Source organism: Drosophila sechellia, chromosome 2L (assembly GCF_004382195.2).
Source record: "Drosophila sechellia strain sech25 chromosome 2L, ASM438219v1, whole genome shotgun sequence".
In the NCBI taxonomy this organism is placed as follows: domain Eukaryota; kingdom Metazoa; phylum Arthropoda; class Insecta; order Diptera; family Drosophilidae; genus Drosophila; species Drosophila sechellia.
The window spans coordinates 1,965,855-1,987,892 of NC_045949.1; the positions used below are offsets into that span (position 1 = coordinate 1,965,855).

Below are 22,038 nucleotides of genomic sequence, written 5' to 3' on the forward strand. Positions count from 1 at the left end.
ACTTTCCATAAAAAATACGAATCGTATTTACTAACATTTTAAATGCTTTATTTTTTAAAAGGCAGATCATTTAGCTTATATACAGAGATATGGATAGAGAGTGTGCAAAATGCATTGGTTTATCTAGACTTCGGAATTTCGTTGGTGCTAGAAAATTCGTACAAGTGCCGGATTAAAAGGTACTACTGAAACTCCATCTCTACTTCGATCTCCACTGGTCCTCCTTACTTGGTAACCTTGTGTATGCTCTCAGCCAGGTACTCGACATTCTTGCTGGTGACTCCCGCCATCGAAACACGTCCATCGTTGGTGAGATAGACGCTGTGATCCTTGATCAGCTTCTGCACCTGCTCCGGCTTCAAGCCCGTGAAGCAGAACATGCCGATCTGGTTGACAATGTGGTCCCAGTTCTGGCTGGATCCCAGCTTAATAAGATTGTTCTTGAGCTGGGCGCGCACATCGATGATGCGGTCAGCCATCAGCTTCACATCCTTCAGCCACTGGGCGCGCAAATCCTCGTTGTTGAGGATCTCGGCGGCAATACGAGCTCCGTGCACCGGGGGATTGGAGTACAGACCTCGGATCAGGATCTTCACTTGGGACATCACGCGAGCAGCCTCCTCCTCGTCGGAGCACACCACGGTGAAGGCGCCAGCGCGCTCACCATACAATCCCATGTTCTTGGCGAAACTCTGGGCCAGGCAGAAGTCGTGGCCATCGGCCTCGAAGGTGCGGACCGCCTGGGCGTCGCGGTCAATGTCTCCGGTGGCGAAGCCTTGGTAGGCCATGTCGATGAAGGGATACAGATTGCGTTTCTTGACCAGCGCAGAGATCTCACGCCACTGCTCCAGACTGGGATCCACTCCAGTGGGGTTGTGGGCGCAGGCGTGCAGAAGAACAATGCTCTTCTCGGGGATTTTCTGGAAAAGGTAATAAACATTGGGTCAGCACATCAAAGAACATCAATCAGTGGCAATGTAAATCCTCACCTTCAGATCCTCGATCAGTCCGCCGAAGTCCAGGGCACAGGTGTCCTTGTCGTAGTAGCGGTATCGGTTCACCGGTAGACCGGCGTGCTCGAAAATGGCCACATGGTTGCCCCACGATGGCGATGGGATGTAGATCTCGCGGTTACCCTTCCAGAACTTGGCCAGGAAGGCGGCTCCGATGCGCAGAGCTCCAGTTCCACTGATGGACTGGGCGGTCACGTTGTGCTTGGCCGCCAAACGCTTGGATCCCTGTAATGGCAGTTTGATTAGTTACTAGTTAAGATTTTCATTTGGATATCAGGTTTATATTTACCTTGCCCAATGCCAGCTCGATGGCCTTGTTGTAGAACTCGGGAATGCCGATGATTGTGGCGTACTCCTTGTCCAGATTACGGCTCAGCACTCTCTTCTCGGCCTGGTCATTTACAATAAGTATGTTTAAAAATTTGGTTTAGTTTAAACTTGATCTGAACTCACCTCCCGAACACTGGGAAGCACGAAGGGCTGGGTGTTGTCATCGCGATAGGCGCCAGCGCCCAAGTTTATCTTCTTGGGATTGGTGTCCTTCTTGAAGGCTTCCGTGACGCCCAAGATGGCATCGGGTGGACCCATCTGCACCTCGGAGAACCATGTTGATCTGGAATAATAATAATATATTATTCTTTGCATCACAACATCCATCGCGTATCTATTAATACATTTTTATATCTGAGACACTTTCCAAGCGATTTTCTATTTCCCGTCAACCTTTAACCCTAGAATGCCCGTGAACGCCCCACGAAGTCCTTATCTGGTTTAAATTTAATTGGTAGATTATGAAACTGCTTAGTGGGTTATCTCATCCACGTCTGGCCACTTGTGGCTATCATTTATCATTTCGTTTTCATGACTAAAGTTTGAAAGTCATCTAAAGGTTTTCTTGGATTTCGCCCCCACTGTTAACACCTCGTACCCCCAACGACATGGGGGTCTTAAATAGCCCCTTCTTATCAGCTGTAAACAAGTTATTATGGGAAATCGGTCGGCGATTACAAAGTATACAATATAGATCCATTTAAGCCTACGTCAGCGATAAGCTCGATGATGCTGACGTAGCCGGCATCCGATTGTCCTGCTCGATATTCAGAGCCGCAATAAATCGTGGAAGTTATCAAACTTAATTAAACTCTTTCAATTAGGCGTCACCTGTCTTTCGAACTGATTGTTTGATTTCCGGAAGGAACCTTACTACTTCGATAAAACAAACCGCCCACAAGCCAAGGAGCTCCATAAAATGGAAATCAGAGCACGCGACAGAAGCGTGATATGACCACGAATACCCTACACTCTGTTCGCTCGGCACATCCGCTCTCCCGGGTCGTTGGACCACACATGCACAATGTCCTTCAGCGTCATAATAATGCTTCTACTCATAACTAAAAATGAACTTAAACTTGCGATTTTGATGTAAAAAAATACTTTTTGAGGTTTTTTTCACAGTTGATTTCGTACAAATTGAAATATTTTGTAGTTCGAATTATTTATTTATTCCTAACCACTAAAAAAATAATAAATAATTCAAGAACGTTGAAGTGAATTGATTTAAGCTCATTTGGGCATCTGTTTTCTACCAACCCATCCGTCATGTGGTTTCAAAAAGTTCCCTCAAGTGGAATGAAATTGGCAAAAAAATAACATGGAGCGTCATATTTGGCGTCACAATTGGCTTTAAAAATAACTACACATACGTCCGTTGGCCAATCAGTCTATATAGTATAGTAGAGGGCCCGAAACATATGCAAATATTAGTAGACGAGATATAAACAGCTGGAAACAGCGGAAATAATTGTTTTAGATTTCCGCAGAGCGAAAGATTATGAAATAAAAGGCCCCTGTGCTGATATAACAATAAATCCGTATAACAGATTTAGTATAGTGATAAAACTGGAGAACGAGCCCGCAAGGACAAACAAATTATGCAGTGCTGGGGAAAACAAACACAAATGTGTCACTGCGGCTCGACCGGCAACTGCAATGACCTTGGCAAATGACACTGCTGCATCTGCAACGTGTTCGGCGGCCTGCCGTCTCTTTCCAGCACGCACGCCGGCCGCTGGGAGCCCTCTTACCGTCCCGCTTACTCACTTGCAGCGGAGGGCGGCGGGCGCCAATCGGTTGCTGATCAACAAACCGCGCTTACAGATCTGCGACATTGCTAAATGCACTTAGTGGTTGTACTATGCTTTAAGTTAATAACAATTGCAAACTGCAATAAACGTTGCCAATCGCCGCCGGCCTCTAGAGAATACTAAAGACAAAAGCGGCAAGCGCAAAAGGTCGTGAGCTGAAGCTTTTGCCGGTCTGCATTCGATACTTATCGCGGGGGCGAAAGCTCGCCAGTGCTCCCCTTTTAGACTTTTTAAAACGAACTTTTGGCTTCTATGCTTGAGAGCAGAAAAACTTTTTAAAATCGATTATATTTATGGATTTATTACTCAAAATTTGGAAAAAATAGCATTTTGTAAGCTTAAAAGCTTTAATTTTTAAAATATGCACCAGTACTCGAACACATGCCCAATAAAATATTTATCCTCGTCGATCTGCATTAATTAATATATAGCAGATAGGAAACAAAATATTTTCTTTCCTAAAATAACTATATTTTATAATTGTTATATAAGGTATTATGTATATAATATAAATTCCCTTCAAGCGATATTTCGCAGCCCCCCCGTCAATCGGCGGAGAAAGCTTTCTTCTGAGTCGCCGCGCGCAGCTGTTTGCCGTTCATAAGAAAGCTTTGTGTTGTCTTCGGACTCTCTCCAGATTTAGTAGATTCGTAGCGCTGTGAAGAGGCAGAACGAGGCAAAAGCCAGCGGAAAAGCCACCCGATACGTTTACCTTGTAATTCAATTAAGTGGAGGAAAATGCTGAGGTACGCGGTAATTGCCTGTGTTGCACTGGTGGCCTTCGCGGGAGCCCTGGAGTTCAGCGATTGCGGATCGAAGACGGGCAAGTTCACCCGGGTGGCCATCGAGGGCTGCGACACCACCAAGGCGGAGTGCATTCTCAAGAGAAACACCACGGTCAGCTTCTCCATCGACTTCGCCCTGGCCGAGGAGGCAACGGCGGTGAAGACGGTCGTCCACGGCAAGGTCCTGGGCATCGAAATGCCCTTCCCGTTGTCCAATCCCGATGCCTGTGTGGACAGCGGTCTGAAGTGCCCGCTAGAGAAGGGCGAGTCGTACCGCTACACGGCCACCCTGCCGGTGCTGAAATCCTACCCCAAGGTGTCGGTGCTGGTCAAGTGGGAGCTGCAGGACCAGGACGGAGCGGACATCATCTGCGTCGAGATTCCCGCTAAAATTCAGTAGGCAGCCACCCTCTAAATTAACCTCGAAATACTAGGGAGAGCGCGCTGAGCACTCCTGATTTCCCGCTCCATTGTAATCTAATTTAAAATAAATAATATTACACTTAAATCAGTAGTTTTTTTGAACTCGAAATCTTCAAGCCAAGCGTGACTTAAAATATTAGTAATCCAAGCATTTTATGTGTCAACTGCAAACTAAGCTTTTCTCAGATATTACTTTTATTACAGTTGTAGGTAGCATGCAGAATGACTAATCTGCTAAATGATCTGCAATCTCTGAGCGGAAGTCTCAAGTTCAGAATTTTCTCTCCTTTTGTAATCTAATTTGATATAATCTTTAGTGCCGCTCTTTTTGTGGGCCTTTTATTGTTATTTCCTTTTATTTGCTCTGATTGCCTCTTCCGCTTTGCTGAAAATGAGGGAAAGAAATGGATGAACAACAAACAATTCGATCGACCCTCGAACACAAAATGTGATTACTCTACTGCTTTCTTTGTGTTTACGATAAGTTGATATCAGTGGGTTAATTTCAGTGCACTGAGAGAAACATACATATGTATTTTACTATGGCGCATGAGGCAGTGATATCATGTGATTCATAATTTTGGAATATGGACTGAACGCCTTGATTGCACGGATTCCCTTGGTTGGGAAATGCAAGATGACCATTCGATACTCTTGCAATCCTGAAACTTGACCCGATGGCTTATCTTCTCGCCCTCCTGTTAGTCAACCACATTGATATCCCAGCTCTTGGGACGACTCCTCACCGACATGGCGTTGATAATGAGCCAGCTGCTCTATCGGAATCGAAAACAATGCTCGTCAGTGTTTTGGTTTCGATTACGGTCTAGAGTTCGCATTCGGATTCGTATTCGCATTCGCATTCTCGTTTTCTGCTCTCCGTTCTTCCGAACAAAGAATAGCCTGATAAGAAGCCAAAAACAACTGAAACATCGCAGAAATAGGCGGAAGGGTGGTAGTGGGTAGTAGTGGGTAGTAGTGGGTGGTAGTGGGTGGCAGCAGCTAAAGGCAAGTAAAAACACAAATCAACTGCAGCAGAGCTTTCCATTTCGTTTTCTCAATTTTCATCCTTTTTCAGCCAAAACACACTCACACACACACACTCGCTCGAATTCTCGGGCCATATGGCCATATGCAAATAATGCAGGCGGGCGGAAAAGCGAGGGGGAGGGCGGTTATAAGAGGTTGGTGGGTGGTGCATCAGATAGAATTATCCGCAGTGCGCTAGCACGGGGATATTTAAGCAAAGAAATCGCTTTATTACATTCACTTTGCGCCACGAATCGCTTGAAATGCAATTCCGCCAGTGATTCGTGTCGGATTTGGGTTTCCTTTTCGAGAGTTCATTTTTTGTGGCTTTAAAGACAGTTTGATCCGACTTGTGTGCATTTGAATATGGTCGCATAACTGGGGATTCGTCAACATTGTTGGAAACTCTTAAATAAGATATAACAATAGAGCTATTAAAAAACAACAATCATCTATATATCCCCTTTAAGCTTTGATAATAGCACCAATTTTATGGAAAACTAGTCAGTTGATCAGACTTTTATATGGCCACATAATCCAGTATCCTAGGCAGTGACTTTAGCTTTCACCTTCCGGTTTCCGGGCTTCTGCGAGTCAGTTTTGAGAGGAAGGAGTCCGCTGCCTGCGATGTTTCACTTGATTTACATATGAATCCGCATAAAGCACGGCAGTCCGAAACTGCAAAGGAATGTGGGCCAAGCCCCCAGTCCATCCTCTTAACCCGCCGACGCCGCGCTCTCGCTTTCCCCTTAACCCATCTGTAGACACAGCTGACGTTTAAAAACTTGACACAACGCTGCATGCAAAAGTGGGGGGTTGAAATGGGGATAGGGTTTGGGTTGGGGGGTCAGGAGGCGGTGGAGTGAAAGGAGGCGATGGGGAAATAAAAATGGGAAATGAAAAGAAATGTAGGCGGATGTGGGCACACTAAAAAAAATGCACCATCCTGCAGAAAAAGATGAACGGAGAGTTGGGAATTCTTTAAACTATTTATAGCTGACATATGAAAATGGCCATTGAAACATAAAGTTACTAAAAGTTTAAAGAATCGAAACCCTTTTTTTTTGATTTGCTGGCTGGGCATTAATATGTTATTATTTAAATGGGTCATGTGGATGGGCGCACTGCTATTGTTTAATTTTATTTTCTGTGCATTCTGGTATCTCTGCTTCTGGCCGCATATCGTATGAGTTAACCCACCAGGCGCCAAGCCCCTTCCCCCAAAGTCCGCCCCCTTGTAAGCCGCTGTGTCTGCACAGAATTTCTTGCATAAATAGCAGCATGTGCGGAGATCTCTCTTTGTCCGTGGACAAAAATGGAAATGGAAACGAGAATGAAAAGAATAAAAATAAAAATATAAACATTCCTGCACTCGCTGCATTTAAAAGTAAAATGCAACTTCCGCCCCAATCGAATGTTAATGTTATATGAACAATTTTCGCTCCCATGCGGTTGGCCGTTGTAAATAAATTCCAGAACTCCGGTTCTGGTCGTGTCATTTTTTGGTCACTGCACAAAGCGAGTTCCTTGCATTTAATTCCGTTAATTACGAGGCTCCACTTTAAGTGGGGGCGGCAAGTGTCCCCCCTTCTGCCGCTGACAGTCCGCCCAACTTTGAGTTTATTTTTGGTTTTCATTATGTTTTCATATTTTTCGCAGTTCGCACTCCGAAGTGCTTTTAGTGGTGTCTAAAAACTTTAAATTCGTGTGGGCAAAATGGCTTGATTAATTGTTAAAGTTTGGGCATTGTTTGTGGCACATGTCGTTGCTGCACTATGACGCTAATAATTAGGGTGAATTTCTTGTGAATTTTACCATTACATAAATGCTTTAAACTGATTGGATGCGCTTGCTAGGGAAATATGTTCCAATACAATTGAAATTCGTTTATAGCTGGATCTAGAAAGGATTCTATCCTCTCGATTTCATCTGAATCTTAACCAAGCATTGGAATTTGTGGAAGGATTCTGCACACTTATCAGCGTCCTTGATGGAGGAGTCGCAGTTGTGATTTTCCTTTGCAACTTTCTCCTTCACTTTCTGCAGCGTGTTGGTTCGCTCGAACATGCAGTTGATGAAGCACATGACGTTGTGGGTTATCTTCTTCAAGCGGTAGCTCATTAAAAGGTCAAGTGCCTCCTTTTTAATAACATGGTTTTCCTTGGCACACTCGCCGGCAATTTTAACTTCTTCCGGCTGTGGAAAATGCCAAATTTATAACCTATTTATTATAGCATATTTGCACTTACTTCCTTAGTGGCCAAAACCGAGAGGCCAAGCAGCAGTACAAAAGCCAGCAACAATTGCATCTCGAAGATCGTTTTTGTTTGCAGCGTACAGATATCCCAACTCCACCTTATATAGATTAATTATTCACGCTTTTTAAGGATTATTAACGCTCTACTACCAATACAATTAATTTCTAATGCCCGAAGTGGTTATAAAAAGTCTTGAAATTTCCATATAGAGTGCCACTGCCTTTGCGGTTACCAATCAAAGTGGCACGCATGCACTTTTGATGACTTTCCAGCTCGGCGGCACTTTTAATCCCTTGTTACTTTTAACAGTTGCACATTTTTTGTGCTCCTGCTGCGGTTTTTGCATTTAAAATAAATCCCATTTGCTGTCAGAGGGAGCTGCAGTTATCTTAATTATTTGCATACGGCTGGCATCCGTTGTTAACAACATGGAAACACATTGAATGCCATAACTACGGCCAAATGGCCAAAAAGTGTAGCCGGGCATGGGTTTGCCATGAGCTGTCAATTCTTCAGCGGCTTTTTTCTTGTCCCGCTACCAGCTGAACCGTGCAAAAAATCGCAACAGGAACAATCTGCAGTCCTGACGCTGACAGTTATGATATGGCAGGACATGAGGACACAAAGGATGGCGCTGGCAAAAAATTGAAATTGCATTGCATTGCAATTAATCAAATGGCGAAACAGATAGCTTAATTTGCTTACCTCCTGCCCCGCAACAGAAGCCGACTCCATTGTCCGTTGCGTGTCCGTTGGATGTCCGTCTTTTGTCCGCCGACGTCAGTAGCATCGTGATTACCTCTACATTTTTAATGCATTTTCATTTGTTTGCCCACATGTGCAAATTATCCTGGAACGCCACCCATTTCGCCGCAATGAGCGCGATTAAAAACAAATTAATTTTAAATTAATTTTTCGACAAACAAAGGGAGCAGGGAGTGAGCCTTAAAGATTCAGAATTGAAAAAGAGCGCCAATGATAAGGTTGCATTTTGTAAATTGTTTTTATGATCAAGAGATTAAGTAACTTACCGTATCGATTTAAATGAATGAGCATTAAATGAAACCAAGTACCTGCCTTTGGTGCAAAAGGATGCGTTTGGGTAATTATAACGTACATGATATAAAAGCTGGTTTGCATTTCAGCCAGTGCGAAAGATATACTTCACCGCTTTAATGATAAAGTTGTTTGAACATGCTTCGCTTGTAAGGGAAACGCGCTACTCATTAACATTTCGGATTTTTCGAACATTTTCCGCTCCGCATATTAAGTGGGAAGTCAAACTGCATTTAAACTTTGTATCAAAATAAAATATTGAATTAAGCGCATACAAATGACCCGAATGCATATTTGGTTTGCCGTCCTATTGGCGCACGCGGCGAATGCGCAATATTTAGTGCACTTAGATCGCAACCATTTGCATAATGAGGGAATGATACAAAATGCCGTTCGGTCCCAAAAACCATGAACACAAATAGACATAAACAAAGTAAAAAGGGCAGTGGGCTGTGGCGCTCTCACCCGAAGAGTTGTTCAATTAATATGCTTTGGTCCATGCGGCGTATGCGTAATGCCAAAATGCCAAATGAGGTAAAACGAATAGCACAATGGTTTCAGTAAATAAGCGCATAATGCTGTGCTGTATTCAATGTTTATTTGAGGTTCTATTGATTCCCCCTTCCCATTTTTGCAGCCAAAAGCAATTAAAATGGACTGCGAAACATTGACAGTGTCGCTGAATTGTAAGGACTTCCAAATGTATTTCCTTTTTGAGAGCTTCACTCATTTGTCTAGACAGACAAAGTCTGGAAAGATAGCCAGACTCACGGACATGCATATGCAAATTTCCATGAAATCCAACCCTTGAAACTTAACCCCCTGTTATGCCAACCGCATTTCTGTGCCCCGCGAGATTTCGGAGTCCCAGTTGAAGCGTCCTTCCATATAAATCACATAAATATTCACATTTATTTTCATTCGCAACGCTTTCGCCTATTTGTGTTTCATTTCGCCATGGTGCCAGCAAAGAGTCCTAGATTTACATATTCATTTTGCTCCACATTTCATTCTTTCTGCGCTCTGTGTGATTTTTTTAGCTGCGGAAAACGCGAGTGCTGGCACTTAAAAAGTCGTTACAAGGTGCAAAAGTTTTCTATGTCAAAATATATAGTCGGCAGGAACAAAGACAATGACACTGAAGTGCGGGAAATAGTAGTGGAAAACTGTGTTTCATAGTAGCCTGCATATGTCAATGGTGACGCAGAAAAAGGACGACGACGATTCTGACCCATTTAGGCTTTCAGCAGAGATATATCTGTCATCGAATTGAATGGGCAAAAATGCAACAGAAATTCCCATTTAATTGCCCAAAACGAGAAAAAAGCAGACAAAGTTTAGAGCTTTTCCGAATTTTTCCTTTGGAAAACACTAAGCACAGACTCAGCCAGGGATGTGTGGACGAAGTTTGGCCCGAAAATGTTCATAACTTTTCAATGGGGCTAATGGGAGTTACCTCGGCAAAGATTTAACTTCAATCAGCCAGAAGTCGTGGCAATCAATTTCGAATCCATCCCGCTCTCCTTTGCCTGGGCACGCATTACTCATGACCCATTCATTTATTACACCTATTGGCAAACTACACAAAATTGACAGCTTAATGATTTGTTCATAACTTTGCCAATGGGTCTTTACTTAACCAAAACTTGGACGTTCGTTCGCCTGCGAATGGTAATTAGAAAAGTTGGGCTCATGTGTGTGTATTTTACTAAGCTCTGGGGGCTTAAATCAAGCCGGAAAGTTGATCGGACAAATTATAGAGAGCCCATAGAGACTGCGATTGGATTACAGAAATGGAAGCAGCATAAATAATTAGGTATAAAGTATCCTGTGTGTTCGTTATAGCAGGAACAATCCTTTGTATATATTTAAATAAAACATATGCTGCTTATCGTCTGTGACGGATTGAGCAAAAGTTCCCCGACACCTGTCTTTGACATGCAAATTTTCCACAATTTTCCATCTCAATTATCCAAATAAATTTTTCAAGTTGGCCAACCAATGCAAACAATTCGACAGACAGAACGGATGGCCGATCAGAAGGAAACTGTCAACGACTTTCACACTTTCATGGAGCGTCTTGAAGCAACATCGATTTGCCATTTCAACAATTAAATATGCCGACACAAACCTCAATTATTCATAGAGAATGAGGCCAAAAATGCGGGCGAAAGGTAAGCTATCTTCGATTGTATTTGTTTAAATACCTGCATGTATATGTTATTCAATCTGTGCGGTGTGTGGGTGGAAATTACTTTTCCGAAATTATCATGCACATTGGCTGATGCTGACGGTGATGCTGCCACATGCCACTCACACAACGACGCTGCTGCACGGCAAATTCAATTTGATGTTGCTGCAGTCGCAGTTGCGCTGCTGCTACTGCTGTTGCTGATGTCACTCGCCCGACTCATTAAGTATTAATTGTAAATTTTAATTAAAATAAACCGAAACGATTACGGACACACAGGCGGCGCAGGGACGCGGCTGCGAGATTGACCGGCAAAAGCTCCTGCTCCTGATGGCCAGGTAATAATGTTTGCTGCTTTACGCCCACCCACCGCACATTACCCCTATATATGCATATGAAAAATCCCATTAATTGCCCGGTAAAAGACGAGTCCAGCCCAGTAAAAACAACAATAAATAAATGCGAGATTGCAACTGCGACGGAATATGGCGACTGCAACTGCAGGTGCGAATGCAAGTGCAACTGACATCTTACTGCATCCGGGTCGACTTTGATCAGTTGGTTAACTTATGACTTTAAGTGGGCGTGGCGCATATGGGGCAGGTTAAGTGATTGCTGCGGCAGGCCGATTAATGGCATGTGTTGCATTCGGACAGGAAACTTCTGCCGAGTGTTCTCCACTTGCGCGAATTAATAAATTAATACAATTAGCAATAACAGTTCGAGTAATAAAATCGAAATTTCTTGTCAGATTGACCCTATAAAGCCCAGAGATGCCGCCTTTCATCATTCCATGCTTGTGACCAAAAAATGGAAAATAAATCGAGTGTTTATAATCTGGCACTGTGCACATGTGGGCGTGGCACATTCGTTGCGCCCCAATGAATCGCGTGGCAAACACGAGCGTATTTGTATTTATTTGGGCGCCATAATTTGCTTACTTTTGTTTCACGCTGTCACGTCTGAAAATGCCAGAAAATTCCCACTGACCCGTAACTGTTTTCGATTTTTTGTGCACACGCTGAAATAAAAGTTAAATAAAGTACAATAAGTTATTACGGACGATTGCGTTAATGATCATTTATCGCTGGCGAATTTGTGGGCTTATGTAAATGGTGCCTGATATCCTTCCACATGCGATGGCCTGGATGGGCAGGATGTACAGGATTCGCAGGACAAAGTGTCCGGATGGCCGGGAGATTTATGCTTAAGTGATGTAAATGTTTTGCCATTTGACAGTTTATTGACTTTTATGAGTTAGTTTATTATGTTCTTTTTTTATTGCCCCGAAAGGGGATAAACTGTTGGCAGGAGGGTGCGCAGTATCCTGGTAATTGGGAACGTGCTTGGCATTGCCAATGAGCCTCCATTTTGTCCGAAGCTTTGTCTTTGTCCCAGGATGTTTATGGACTGAAAGCATTACGAGATTTGCGCTAATGAGTATGATAAACATTTTTATGGCGGCAGGTGACAAACAAAGGTCGCCAGATAACCATCTAAAGGCATCTCAATGGAGCGGAAGCCAGGAAATTATTCAACAAATGGGTGTTGGTTTAATTAAATTAGAGCACTATGAATGTAATTAGAAAGGAAGATAGTCTTAGTACTAATATACATACTTATACATACATATACATACATGCCCCAGAAACCAGTTTTAAATCAAAGTCATTTTCATACACATTCAGTTGAATTTATTTTCATATTACTCATACGCACTGCTTACCAGCTAAACATTTCTTTTACTTTGGGGTTCGATTCTCATTTCTTGTATTCGATTTTCACTTCAATTAAGCTAATTCAATCCGCTTTCTATTATTGATTTCCATTCTGCCTCCATTTATCATTTGTAATCAATAAGTTGGACTTCCATTTGTTTTTTGTAAAATTCATCAAAGTTTTCGGTTCTTTTGTGTGTGTGTTTGTTTACTTGTATATCGTTTTAGTTATCGTTAGCTTGAACAACATTTATGTAGAGTTGGGCGTTTCATATTTAACTATAAGGTAGAGTTGACAATGCATATGTATTGTATGTATCGTAAGGATTCCACCCTCTTCAAAATCGTTCGATAATAATTTCTCATAAAAAACGTACAAAAAATGCGATCGATGAATGAAAGTTGGCAGCAAAAATTGGCAATAGGCTAAACAGATGTCGTCTATATATAGCTAAAAGCATTTCGTTTAATAATTCGCTCGTTCAACGTTCTCGGGTTAGGTCAAAGGTTAAATTGCACACACAAAGTTCTATCACAGAAGATACACGAAAACAGAAAACTCAGCGCAACAATAACGAGTTCGGGTTGGGGGATTGCATTTGGTATTGGTAATCGGGATAGGTCGAGCTCTATGTCCAGATCAAAGCGAGAATGAGTCCATATACCGGATACAGCCAAGGACTCCTGCTGCATCCTGCGGCCGTGGTGAACACCTTCACGGGACTCCAGTCGCTCAATCCGGCCAGATTCCTACTGGCCGCCCGCATCAAATACGTGGTGTTCGTCTCCAGATGGGGAATGATGAAGTGCTTGCCTGGAATTGGTATGATTTGGAAAAGTACGTTAAGTGCACTTGGACCTCGCACTAATGTATATTCAATTGGGTTTAATTAGTCCTTTGAAAACTGACGGTGTTGTGTGAAGTCAACCAAAATAAAATGGCCATGTTGCCATTGAAGCGAATTTTAGACAGTGCACATTGGCAAACAAACAATCGATGAGAGCAGATTACACGTAATAATATTGATAAGTATGCCAACAAATTGCAAATTATTAACAATACTGCACTGGACACTCACCCCCGTGGAAGGAGAAGTCCCTCTGCTTGGCATAGCTCCAGTTTCCAGCGCTGAACTTGAACTCGGTGTCGCTCATGTAGGCCACGCGGTACCCGTAGATCTGCATCTCGTCGGACACGTTGCTCATCCGTGGCGTTTGGATGTCCAGCTCGAAGCCGTTGGTGTAGAGCTTCTTCAGCTGGAACCGCCGCGGACCCAGTGGCTTGGCCCCCGGCCTCAGCTTGATCACCCGCTCCAGCATGCCCAGCGGATTGGCCACCTTGCACTTGTAGTCGCCGAACTGCGAGGCGTTCTTCATCTGCAGCTGCAGCGTGGCTCCGTAGTCCGCCACGAAGATGCGGTGATTGAAGCCCACGATGCCCTTGTTGTTGTGCAGCCAGGTGAACGATGGTGGCGGCTCGCCCATCGCGTCGCAGCTCAGGTTCACGGCCCCGCCCACGTAGGCGTACTGCACGGGCATTGTCTCGTTGAAAAACCAGTGGGGCTTATCTAAGAAGAGGTGGAGGTGAATACGAAAGGGGGTTACAGATGTGTCGCAGTTGGGGAAAAAGTGAAAGGGGAGCAGCCACTCTTGATTGTCTTCAATGGAGTTTTCTCTAAGTGTACGTTTTCGCGCCCGCATGCTGACAGAAACTTTGACAACCATTTGCATGTTTTCAATTTTGGGAAAGGTGGCAAAATTTGTTTAAGGATATCCCTATCACCGTGCAGTTGATTGTGCATTAAACTTTAAAGTACTCCAAATTAAACAAACTTTAGCATTTTGGACCTGTTAAAACAACCTCTGAAAATATCATATTTAAAGAGTATTCAAACCCATATTGACTCACTTGCCGCCTGCACAACGTGGAGTGCAAGAAACCGCAATAATCAAATCACTAGAACAACAGATATCCGACTTTTTCTTACATTTTCCTTTAACTCCCCGGAAAAAATATCAAGAAATGGCTTTAGACTTGAGTTAAGAAAATGGACAGGAAGGAAAAACTGAGCATTGTATTGAGAAATTGAATCACTCTCTGCTGTGAATTTCATTTTTCTCGCTTTTCCTGCCCTTTTGAAAAGTATCTTTGCATAGTGGAAAGTCTATTGAAATTGGTTCAATAAGATTTGCCGGATAAAAGGAGTATCGCGATGGCTTTTAGTAAACTTCAAGTGTCCATCGAAGTAGAGATTATCTGCCTTAGAACTAGCAGCTAAATTGCAGGGCAGCCGAAGCAATTAAGTTTCGATAACTGCTCTTAGCTCATGTGCTGCCCACTGTAAGTTGTCTGCTGGCCAAGGACTCGCAGGACCTCCACCCCTTGCCCCCGGCTAATAGCACATTTTAGCATTTCGCAGTGGTGCCAGTGTCCTTGGTGTCCTTGTCGCCTTCGTCGCCGATGCGGTCCATTGAAGTTTATTGCTGAGAAAATGCAAACCTATATATTGCCGCATTTGCAGCATTTCAACTGCTGCCACTGTTTCTGCTTCCAAAGGGAACGGAATCCCCTTACTGGGGCTTCTGCCCGGGCAGCAAATTAGTTTCGGTTTCCATTCGCCTGCTGTTTGCCCTCCAGTTGCCAACAGTCCGACGGATTGGTCCGCTTGGCTGGACCCAGCTGCACTCAGAAGAAAAACGTGCGCAACTGTTGCAGCTCTGAACTGTCATTCTCATAATACTAAAATAAACCGATTTCTACAATTGATTTTTCTGAGTGTGCCAAGCTTGACTTGTGCAAATATTCGACCGGCAGTCATTAGTAAAATTTTGACGGCAACTCAATTCCGAAGGGGCATTAGGATGCTGGACGAGGAGCTTGGATCAAGTTGGCCAGGCTTCTGGTTACTTGGCTCGCCTGGTGTTGGTTTGTTTATGAAGCCATATGTTGCGATATCGATGGCAGCAACTCGCCAGTGACAGCCATACAAATGAGTCCCCGGAGAGCGTTTTTTGGGTTTGCAAATACCAGAAATCATTGACTTGCGATAAACTAACTTCACTCCTGTGTTTGAGCCGTAACTTGAAGATCAATACGTTGGGGTGTAGGATTAGGAGGAATGTTAATCATACATCACTTCATAAATCATTAGTAACTAGTTACTAGTGAGTACTTTAAATTAAGTACACTTTGCTACAAGGTATAGCTCCTGCCTAGCAGATCCCCTGACAGAGCGCAGCATAAGTTTATATTCCCCTTGATGTGAATCCCCTTTTGGCCCGAAATGCTCAGTCGGGTAATATGTTCATTATGAAATTTGCATCAATAATTTGCATTTCCCAGCTACTTGACCCTGACATCCCGAAGGAATTCTCATCGCTCTGCTGAGGGGATAAGGATAACTTCAATCGGGACTTTGCTCGGAGCTGGAAATCTCATTAAAGCCAACGAAGCATGTTCACTCCCCAGGGGCAAAACGGAGGGGACTCGAGCAACTTTAAGCTGCCATCGGCAAAGATTTTGTTGCACAGCTCCTTTCACTTCCGCAAAACTAAGGAACTGAGGGGACCGAAGGTAGGCAAATGCAATTGCCAACAAGTGGGGTGCAAAATAAATTCCAGATTAAATATTATCGAGTGCGGCATGTCCTGCGTGTGTCCTGCTCCGTTAGCCGGACGGGATCGGAGTGGGTCGGAGTCGGAGTGGCGACACTTACGTTGTATCCTTAGCAAAATCGTTATCTGATCGGAGTCCGAGAAAGTGGGCGTTATGCGCATCGCACGACACGTGTACTCCCCGGCATCCGCCTGGCTCACATTCCTGATGTACAGACCGTTGGACAGGCGATTGTGCTTCGTCGAGTTGACGGCTGCAGGCGAAACAAAGCGGAGAGAAGCGTTACAAATGTGGTCAGAACGGAGGGCGGGATATGCATGCATGGCCAAGAAGATTGCCAAGTGTGTGGGTGTGTGTGCAGCCAGAAAATTAAACTAACAAATCCGGGTAAGCAGGCTTTAACGGGCTTAAGTTTGGAAATTAACTCAAAGAAAGATTGGTGTGTTTTCAAAGAAAAATAATGAAAGAAACATATCATTTAAGAAACTCAATGTAGAAATATTGTATGAAATATATATAGTATAGCCGGGTTGAAGGGTCAAAGTGCCACTTACTGTTTATATATTCGCCGTTGTAGAGCCAGGATACCTCCGGCGCGGGCATTCCCTCCACGAAGCAATTGACCATCGCGTCGCGTCCCTCGCGCACCGACTGCACTTGCTCCGTCTTGCCAAATGAGATTTTCTCTGCGGGCCAAGTCAGATGGAATGTGGAGGGGAGCAGAAGGACAATGAGCAGGAGGAGGAGGAGGAGCCGGAAGGGGTGCGTTGTTCAAATTCCGTGTGTAAATATGCAGTCATGATAGCCACCCCCATCCCATAGCTACTATGCTATGCAGTGTATATATAACTAAGCAGCTTCTTTGCTGCCTCTGTTTACTTGGTCTCTCTTTGATTGGAAAGTTGACAGATTGTGTTCTGGTTCATTGCTTCACTTTAAATGTGGCTGGCGAAGCAGTCAGTCACTGCGATTTGTAAACACATTAAATGATTTGTCAGTCGGAAATTGGTCCGGAGTTGTGTGCAAAAAGTGGTCGAGAGCATTGTGGTCAACTTGGCCAGCTTGCAAACGAAGATGCCAGCAAAGTTGACCTTTTTCTGTCAGCCAAATAATCAAGTTGAAATATATAAGTGAGTTCGTTATCCAAATACAGATTTAAAGTAGCCAATGGCTAAGCTCATAAATGTTTAATTCCTTAGTTGCCAACTGAATGAAACTGCTCTCGTTAGGCAGTCCTGCCGAATCACAGCTAAGAGGACAAGTAAACAGATCCTGCTGCAGATTTTACGACCCCGTTTTTTTAATGCCCTTCAAGTCCCCAAAGCCGAAGTCAACTTACGATTTACGAGCAGCTCGAAGGAGGCCAAAAATTCACGTTCCACATTCACATTGCGATTGCCGTTCCTGTTGCCGTTCACCTCGCAGGTCCAGTTCCCCCTGTCCTCCAGTGCGATGTGCTCGAAAACTAATGCCAGGAGTCCTGAAACAAAGGACATTGCCAGCGGAAAGTGTGGTAAGTTTCAGGTCAATTTCAAGTGCAGAAGGACTTCTTTGATGGGAAATAGTGAGAGTTCACTACTTCGAATCATAGATGCAGTTTAAATTGAGTCTTGAATTCCTCCGAGAAAGGCATTATTTATGCTCATCCCAGTCGTATGCTTGGGCACTCTTAATAGCTTCCTGTTTTGGCAATGATTTAATAAGGCGGCCATTATTCACAACCAGGTCGTTCCGCTCAACTTTCTGCCGTGCATCCCCTGCACAAGGATGCTCGTGCCCAGCAGCCAGTGACTTTATCCACTCGGCCGGGTCACCACTTCGCCACTGCTCCACTTACCCGTCGTCTTCTTCTCGATGTGGACGCGCCCCTTGGTGTTCTCACGGGTCTGTCCGCGGGGATCGCGCCACTTGGTGTCGATATCCTTTTGTACTGTCTGGCAGAAGATGATGAAGGACTCATTTACGAAATGCGTTATTGATGGCGTTGACGGCTGCAGGCTGAGAGGCGGCGTGGGCGGTCTGTCGGGGGGCGGGCCGCCAGTGCCACTCCCCCCGCTGTTCGTGCTGTCCAGCTGGCCGAGGATTGCAGCTGCAAGGGGCAAGACGTCGAGATGGGGCGCTTTTTGCATTAAATTCATCCGTTTTCAAGGGGTAAGGTCGACCAACTTGGCTTGGCAGCTCATAAAAATAATCATAATTTATATGGACAGTTCCCCCCCTTTTTTTCACCCAACCGAACGCGAATTTTTTATTTGTTTTGCCCGGCATTTAATTAGCTTTGCTGCCAGTGTCTGAATGGCTCTGGATATTTTGATTTCTGGCGAAATATGCAAGGCATCTCATTTCAGTGCCTCCACCATTTCGGCTGCAGTTTTAATAGAAATTCCTATCTTCAGTTTTCATCTCCTAGTGAATGGAGTTGGGAGTTGGGAAAAATATGGTCAGCAATCATTTTGTAATTGCAAAGGATTCGGAAAGCAATCTTCTATGATTCATATGTATGGTGACACTAAAGTTAAGCTAAGGATTATTCATTAGAAGCATGTTTTTCCAATGAGAAAGATTTTTATATGTTGTCCGTAATAATGTTATTTTGCAATACTTTTACTTTATGTAGCACAATTGGTAAAGTTTTTACTCGTCTATTGTTCCTTTTCCAATGAAATATGTAATTTTTTACTCAACTGTCACATTTGCTGTATATTAGTCAGAATTTTCGAATGATTTCGTCAGCTTTTTATGGCGCATCCCAGAGCGGCAAATTCCTCAATTCTCCAAACGCGTACCCACTTTTTATTACCTTTTTCCGTGCCCAGCTACAAAAACCCTTTGCCCAGTCCTTTGGAATGCTTAGCTTTGGCCGTCTAAAATTTCAGTCAAACAGTTCGAGAGCTTTTGTGCAGACAAAATTGAAAACAAATATCCGAAACTATTTGCAAAAGGGATAAGAGCTGGTTTTACAGCGTTTTGTATGCGATTTCTTTTTCGACATGCTGCTGACGGCTGGCTAAATTAATTATTGGTAATTGAATCTATACACAAACGGGGAAACCATTGAAAATATGAGCTGTGATTTGTTTTGCCAAGTTTTTAGTGAATTTTTCGACAATGAAATTAAGCTAGAAAACAATACATTGTTGATTTTATACGTAAAACGCTTCGTTTATTTAATAAATGGGGAAATCTTATCAAAAACTACTTGCCTAAAAAGTTCACCGCTTTAATGCGTTTTTGCAACTCATTTTGTATGCAAATAAATCAGAAATGGAATCCATTTCGAGCAACTAACAAACTTTGGGCAATTGATTTGCAAAATTTCATCTATTACCCAATTGCGCTTTTTCATCTCAATCAATAAGCCCACTCCGCTTGCCATTTGAAGTACTTGGCACGGGGGAGCATCAAATCCATCAAATTGAATTTAATAATATTTTATTTGGCAGTGTGTGTGGCAAACGTTGAAGTAAATTCAATAAAAATTCAAATGCGCCTTTTTGAATTTGTAAGCAATATAGGAGCACACACACACACACAGAAGTAAAGGTACAATTTCTGCAATTGGATTGTTAGGGTTTGGCTCCTTTGTCCGCTGCATATCGCATATCAATCATGCTGGAGATGATGAGGGGCCAAAGGTTGGGGATAAGTGAAATTGCAGAGCTAATACAATACATTGTAAACTGATCTTATTATAGAGATTTTAGTAGTAAGCGAAACATAGTACCCAATCATCGTGCATACAAAACTTTAAGTTGTGGATACATTTCTAGTTTCGTTAGGAATCTATCTTCCATGATTTGCCTTTGGCTCTGCATTCTTTGTAGTTCTTCAGCCATATCTTTCAACCCATTTAGTAACTTGCTCCTCTTCTTGCCACACTTCAAAGACCGTCAAGTGGCTGCGTTGGGCACATGTTCATTTTGACCCCGCCGCTTCCTTAGCCGTAATGAATTCCTCAGCACGGTTCCCATGAATCGTTTCATCTTCGAGTGGCACATGGCCGTGGGCTAATTTGGGTGAAGGTTGAAGGTTCCTTCGACGCTAACAAAGCGCTTGCACATGGCTTAGCACTACTTAAATGCCTGTGCATCCTGCTCTGTCGCCCAACATTCGCCATTGCATACTTTTAGGCTGAGGGCGCAATGGGCGTATGTGTAATATTTCCATGCCACATTGCGTAGCCGCAAAAGATAAAAAATGTATGTTTGGTCAGAGACAAGAGAAGTTTGTAAAAAAAGGTTGGCCCAAAAAAGTTTCCCTTTGAGAGGCTGTTCCGCAACATTTGAAAACAGATTTGTGGCAGCAGAATAGAAGCAAATATTTGTCTTAGTTGGATGGGCACGAAATACTGAAGCTAAAGACAGTACAAATATCGGGAACTTTAAAAAACGAAAATTATTTAAACTAAATTTTGAGATAGAGCAATTAAAATGTTTGAGCTGATGATATCCTATTTGTACACATCAGAAGTGCTAATCGTCCTTTTGCCACTAATGAAATATTTAGCTCATCAAGAAATTCTAAAAGAAATCCACAAACACAACACGCCGCAAAAATGGAAAAACAAAGCATTGCCAAATGTGTTGGGCAAACAAATGAACTCATTTTGCATTCAGCTATGAATTTCATTATTGTGAAAACAAAGGGAAAGGAAAAACAAAGTGAAAATATATACTTGTGCAGAGAGTTTGCCCCAAAGCGGTCCAACTTAGCGTGGGACAATTGAAATCCTTCTTGGATATGAGATTATCCTACCATTTTGCGAAAGGAGTAACAACAGCAGAGAGCAGAGCGCAATTAGGGTATCCATAGCTCAGCGCGAGTATCCTTTATGTGGCTATAATCCTTAATGGGCAATTCCACTAAATCTCAATTTTTCGCAGTGAGTTTATTACACGTTTCTTTTTCGTGGGGTAGCTTTCGCAGTTAATTACTGGGTCGTGCACTTGAGGGATAATGGCACAAGACTGAGCCGCTCATGTGTCACCCGTGGCCGGAAAAGCGGCAACAACACTTTCACTTTTGGCCAACTCAATGGCATGACATCATCATCCAGCTCAGGGCCAACATTTTCGCTTATATCTCTTTTTGGCTATTTCGCTTTGTGGTTCCTGGCCTGCTCGCCTCTTTTTTATCTTCTTCTTAAGCACTATCACTCGAGGAAGCACTCGGATCGGAGGAGGAGGCCACCGGACGGAGGTTGGGGACCGCGTAGGTTGACATATCCGGCAAACATATCCTGCGAGCGCTTTTACGTTCAATTCTCGCGCTCTACTTGACTGAATCGGGAAGCCGCCGCTGGGGAATCGCCTGATCCATTGCAGGCGAGTGTCGAGATTCGACTGAAAGTGCACCGCAGGACACTCGGCGTCCACGGCGGATACTTGACGAAGTGCGAGTGCGAGTACGAAGTCCACGTGGTGACTTCCCCAAAAAGCGAGTCCTTCGATTTCTGCAGCCGCGCTCACGTTCGAACCGTTGCGAAATCAGAAAGTACACTGAAGTCATCGCTCGTCCTGCCACATCCTTGTTGCCCCATCGCCAGCAAATCGGGCCGAAAAGGGAAAACTTCTTCTAATAGGAACTTCGCTATGTTGGCACACTTTCCGTCGGCATTTCAGTTGGCAACTTGTTTATAAGCACATGTTTCTAAACATTTGAAGTTCGAAATGTTGCAAGGGATTTGAAAGCATCCTTTGAGCTTTTTTGCGGGGTAATCAGAGCTTTTATAGAACAGGATTGCCATAAAACAAAGCTTTTGTGCTCCTGCCGTTTATTACAGTTAACAGCAAAATTCTCTGCAGA

General features: G+C 43.6%; 4 protein-coding genes across 5 annotated transcripts; 1 reads left to right on the plus strand and 3 right to left on the minus strand.

Moving 5' to 3' along the window:
* Positions 1 to 26: 26 nt before the first annotated feature.
* Positions 27 to 3,282, minus strand: LOC6617429 (aspartate aminotransferase, mitochondrial). Of its 2 annotated transcripts, none has more exons than XM_032713949.1 (5): positions 3,114 to 3,282; positions 1,467 to 1,626; positions 1,303 to 1,404; positions 990 to 1,238; positions 27 to 920 (listed from the first exon to the last, which is right to left on the minus strand). In XM_032713949.1, the coding sequence occupies exons 1-5, from the start codon at positions 3,179 to 3,181 to the stop codon at positions 225 to 227; spliced, it is 1,275 nt and encodes a 424-aa protein (XP_032569840.1). In that variant the 5' UTR covers positions 3,182 to 3,282; the 3' UTR covers positions 27 to 224. The 2 variants fall into 2 exon arrangements, with proteins under 2 accessions (XP_032569840.1, XP_032569841.1); XM_032713950.1 differs by lacking the exon at positions 3,114 to 3,282 and adding an exon at positions 3,008 to 3,045.
* A 509-nt stretch (positions 3,283 to 3,791) lies between these two features.
* On the plus strand, positions 3,792 to 4,450 carry LOC6617432 (NPC intracellular cholesterol transporter 2 homolog a). Its single transcript, XM_002041719.2, has one exon. The coding sequence runs from the start codon at positions 3,896 to 3,898 to the stop codon at positions 4,340 to 4,342; it is 447 nt and encodes a 148-aa protein (XP_002041755.2). The 5' UTR covers positions 3,792 to 3,895; the 3' UTR covers positions 4,343 to 4,450.
* Positions 4,451 to 7,247: 2,797 nt separating this feature from the next.
* Positions 7,248 to 7,721, minus strand: LOC6617433. The gene is made up of 2 exons (XM_002041720.2): positions 7,644 to 7,721; positions 7,248 to 7,590 (listed from the first exon to the last, which is right to left on the minus strand). Exons 1-2 carry the CDS (start codon positions 7,701 to 7,703, stop codon positions 7,306 to 7,308), a joined length of 345 nt encoding a protein of 114 aa, XP_002041756.1. The 5' UTR covers positions 7,704 to 7,721; the 3' UTR covers positions 7,248 to 7,305.
* Positions 7,722 to 12,570: 4,849 nt separating this feature from the next.
* LOC6617434 (neural cell adhesion molecule 2) lies at positions 12,571 to 21,725 on the minus strand. The gene is made up of 7 exons (XM_002041721.2): positions 20,989 to 21,725; positions 18,071 to 18,322; positions 17,573 to 17,713; positions 16,788 to 16,919; positions 16,334 to 16,486; positions 13,697 to 14,185; positions 12,571 to 13,431 (listed from the first exon to the last, which is right to left on the minus strand). Exons 1-7 carry the CDS (start codon positions 21,041 to 21,043, stop codon positions 13,247 to 13,249), a joined length of 1,407 nt encoding a protein of 468 aa, XP_002041757.2. The 5' UTR covers positions 21,044 to 21,725; the 3' UTR covers positions 12,571 to 13,246.
* Between the last annotated feature and the right edge of the window lie 313 nt (positions 21,726 to 22,038).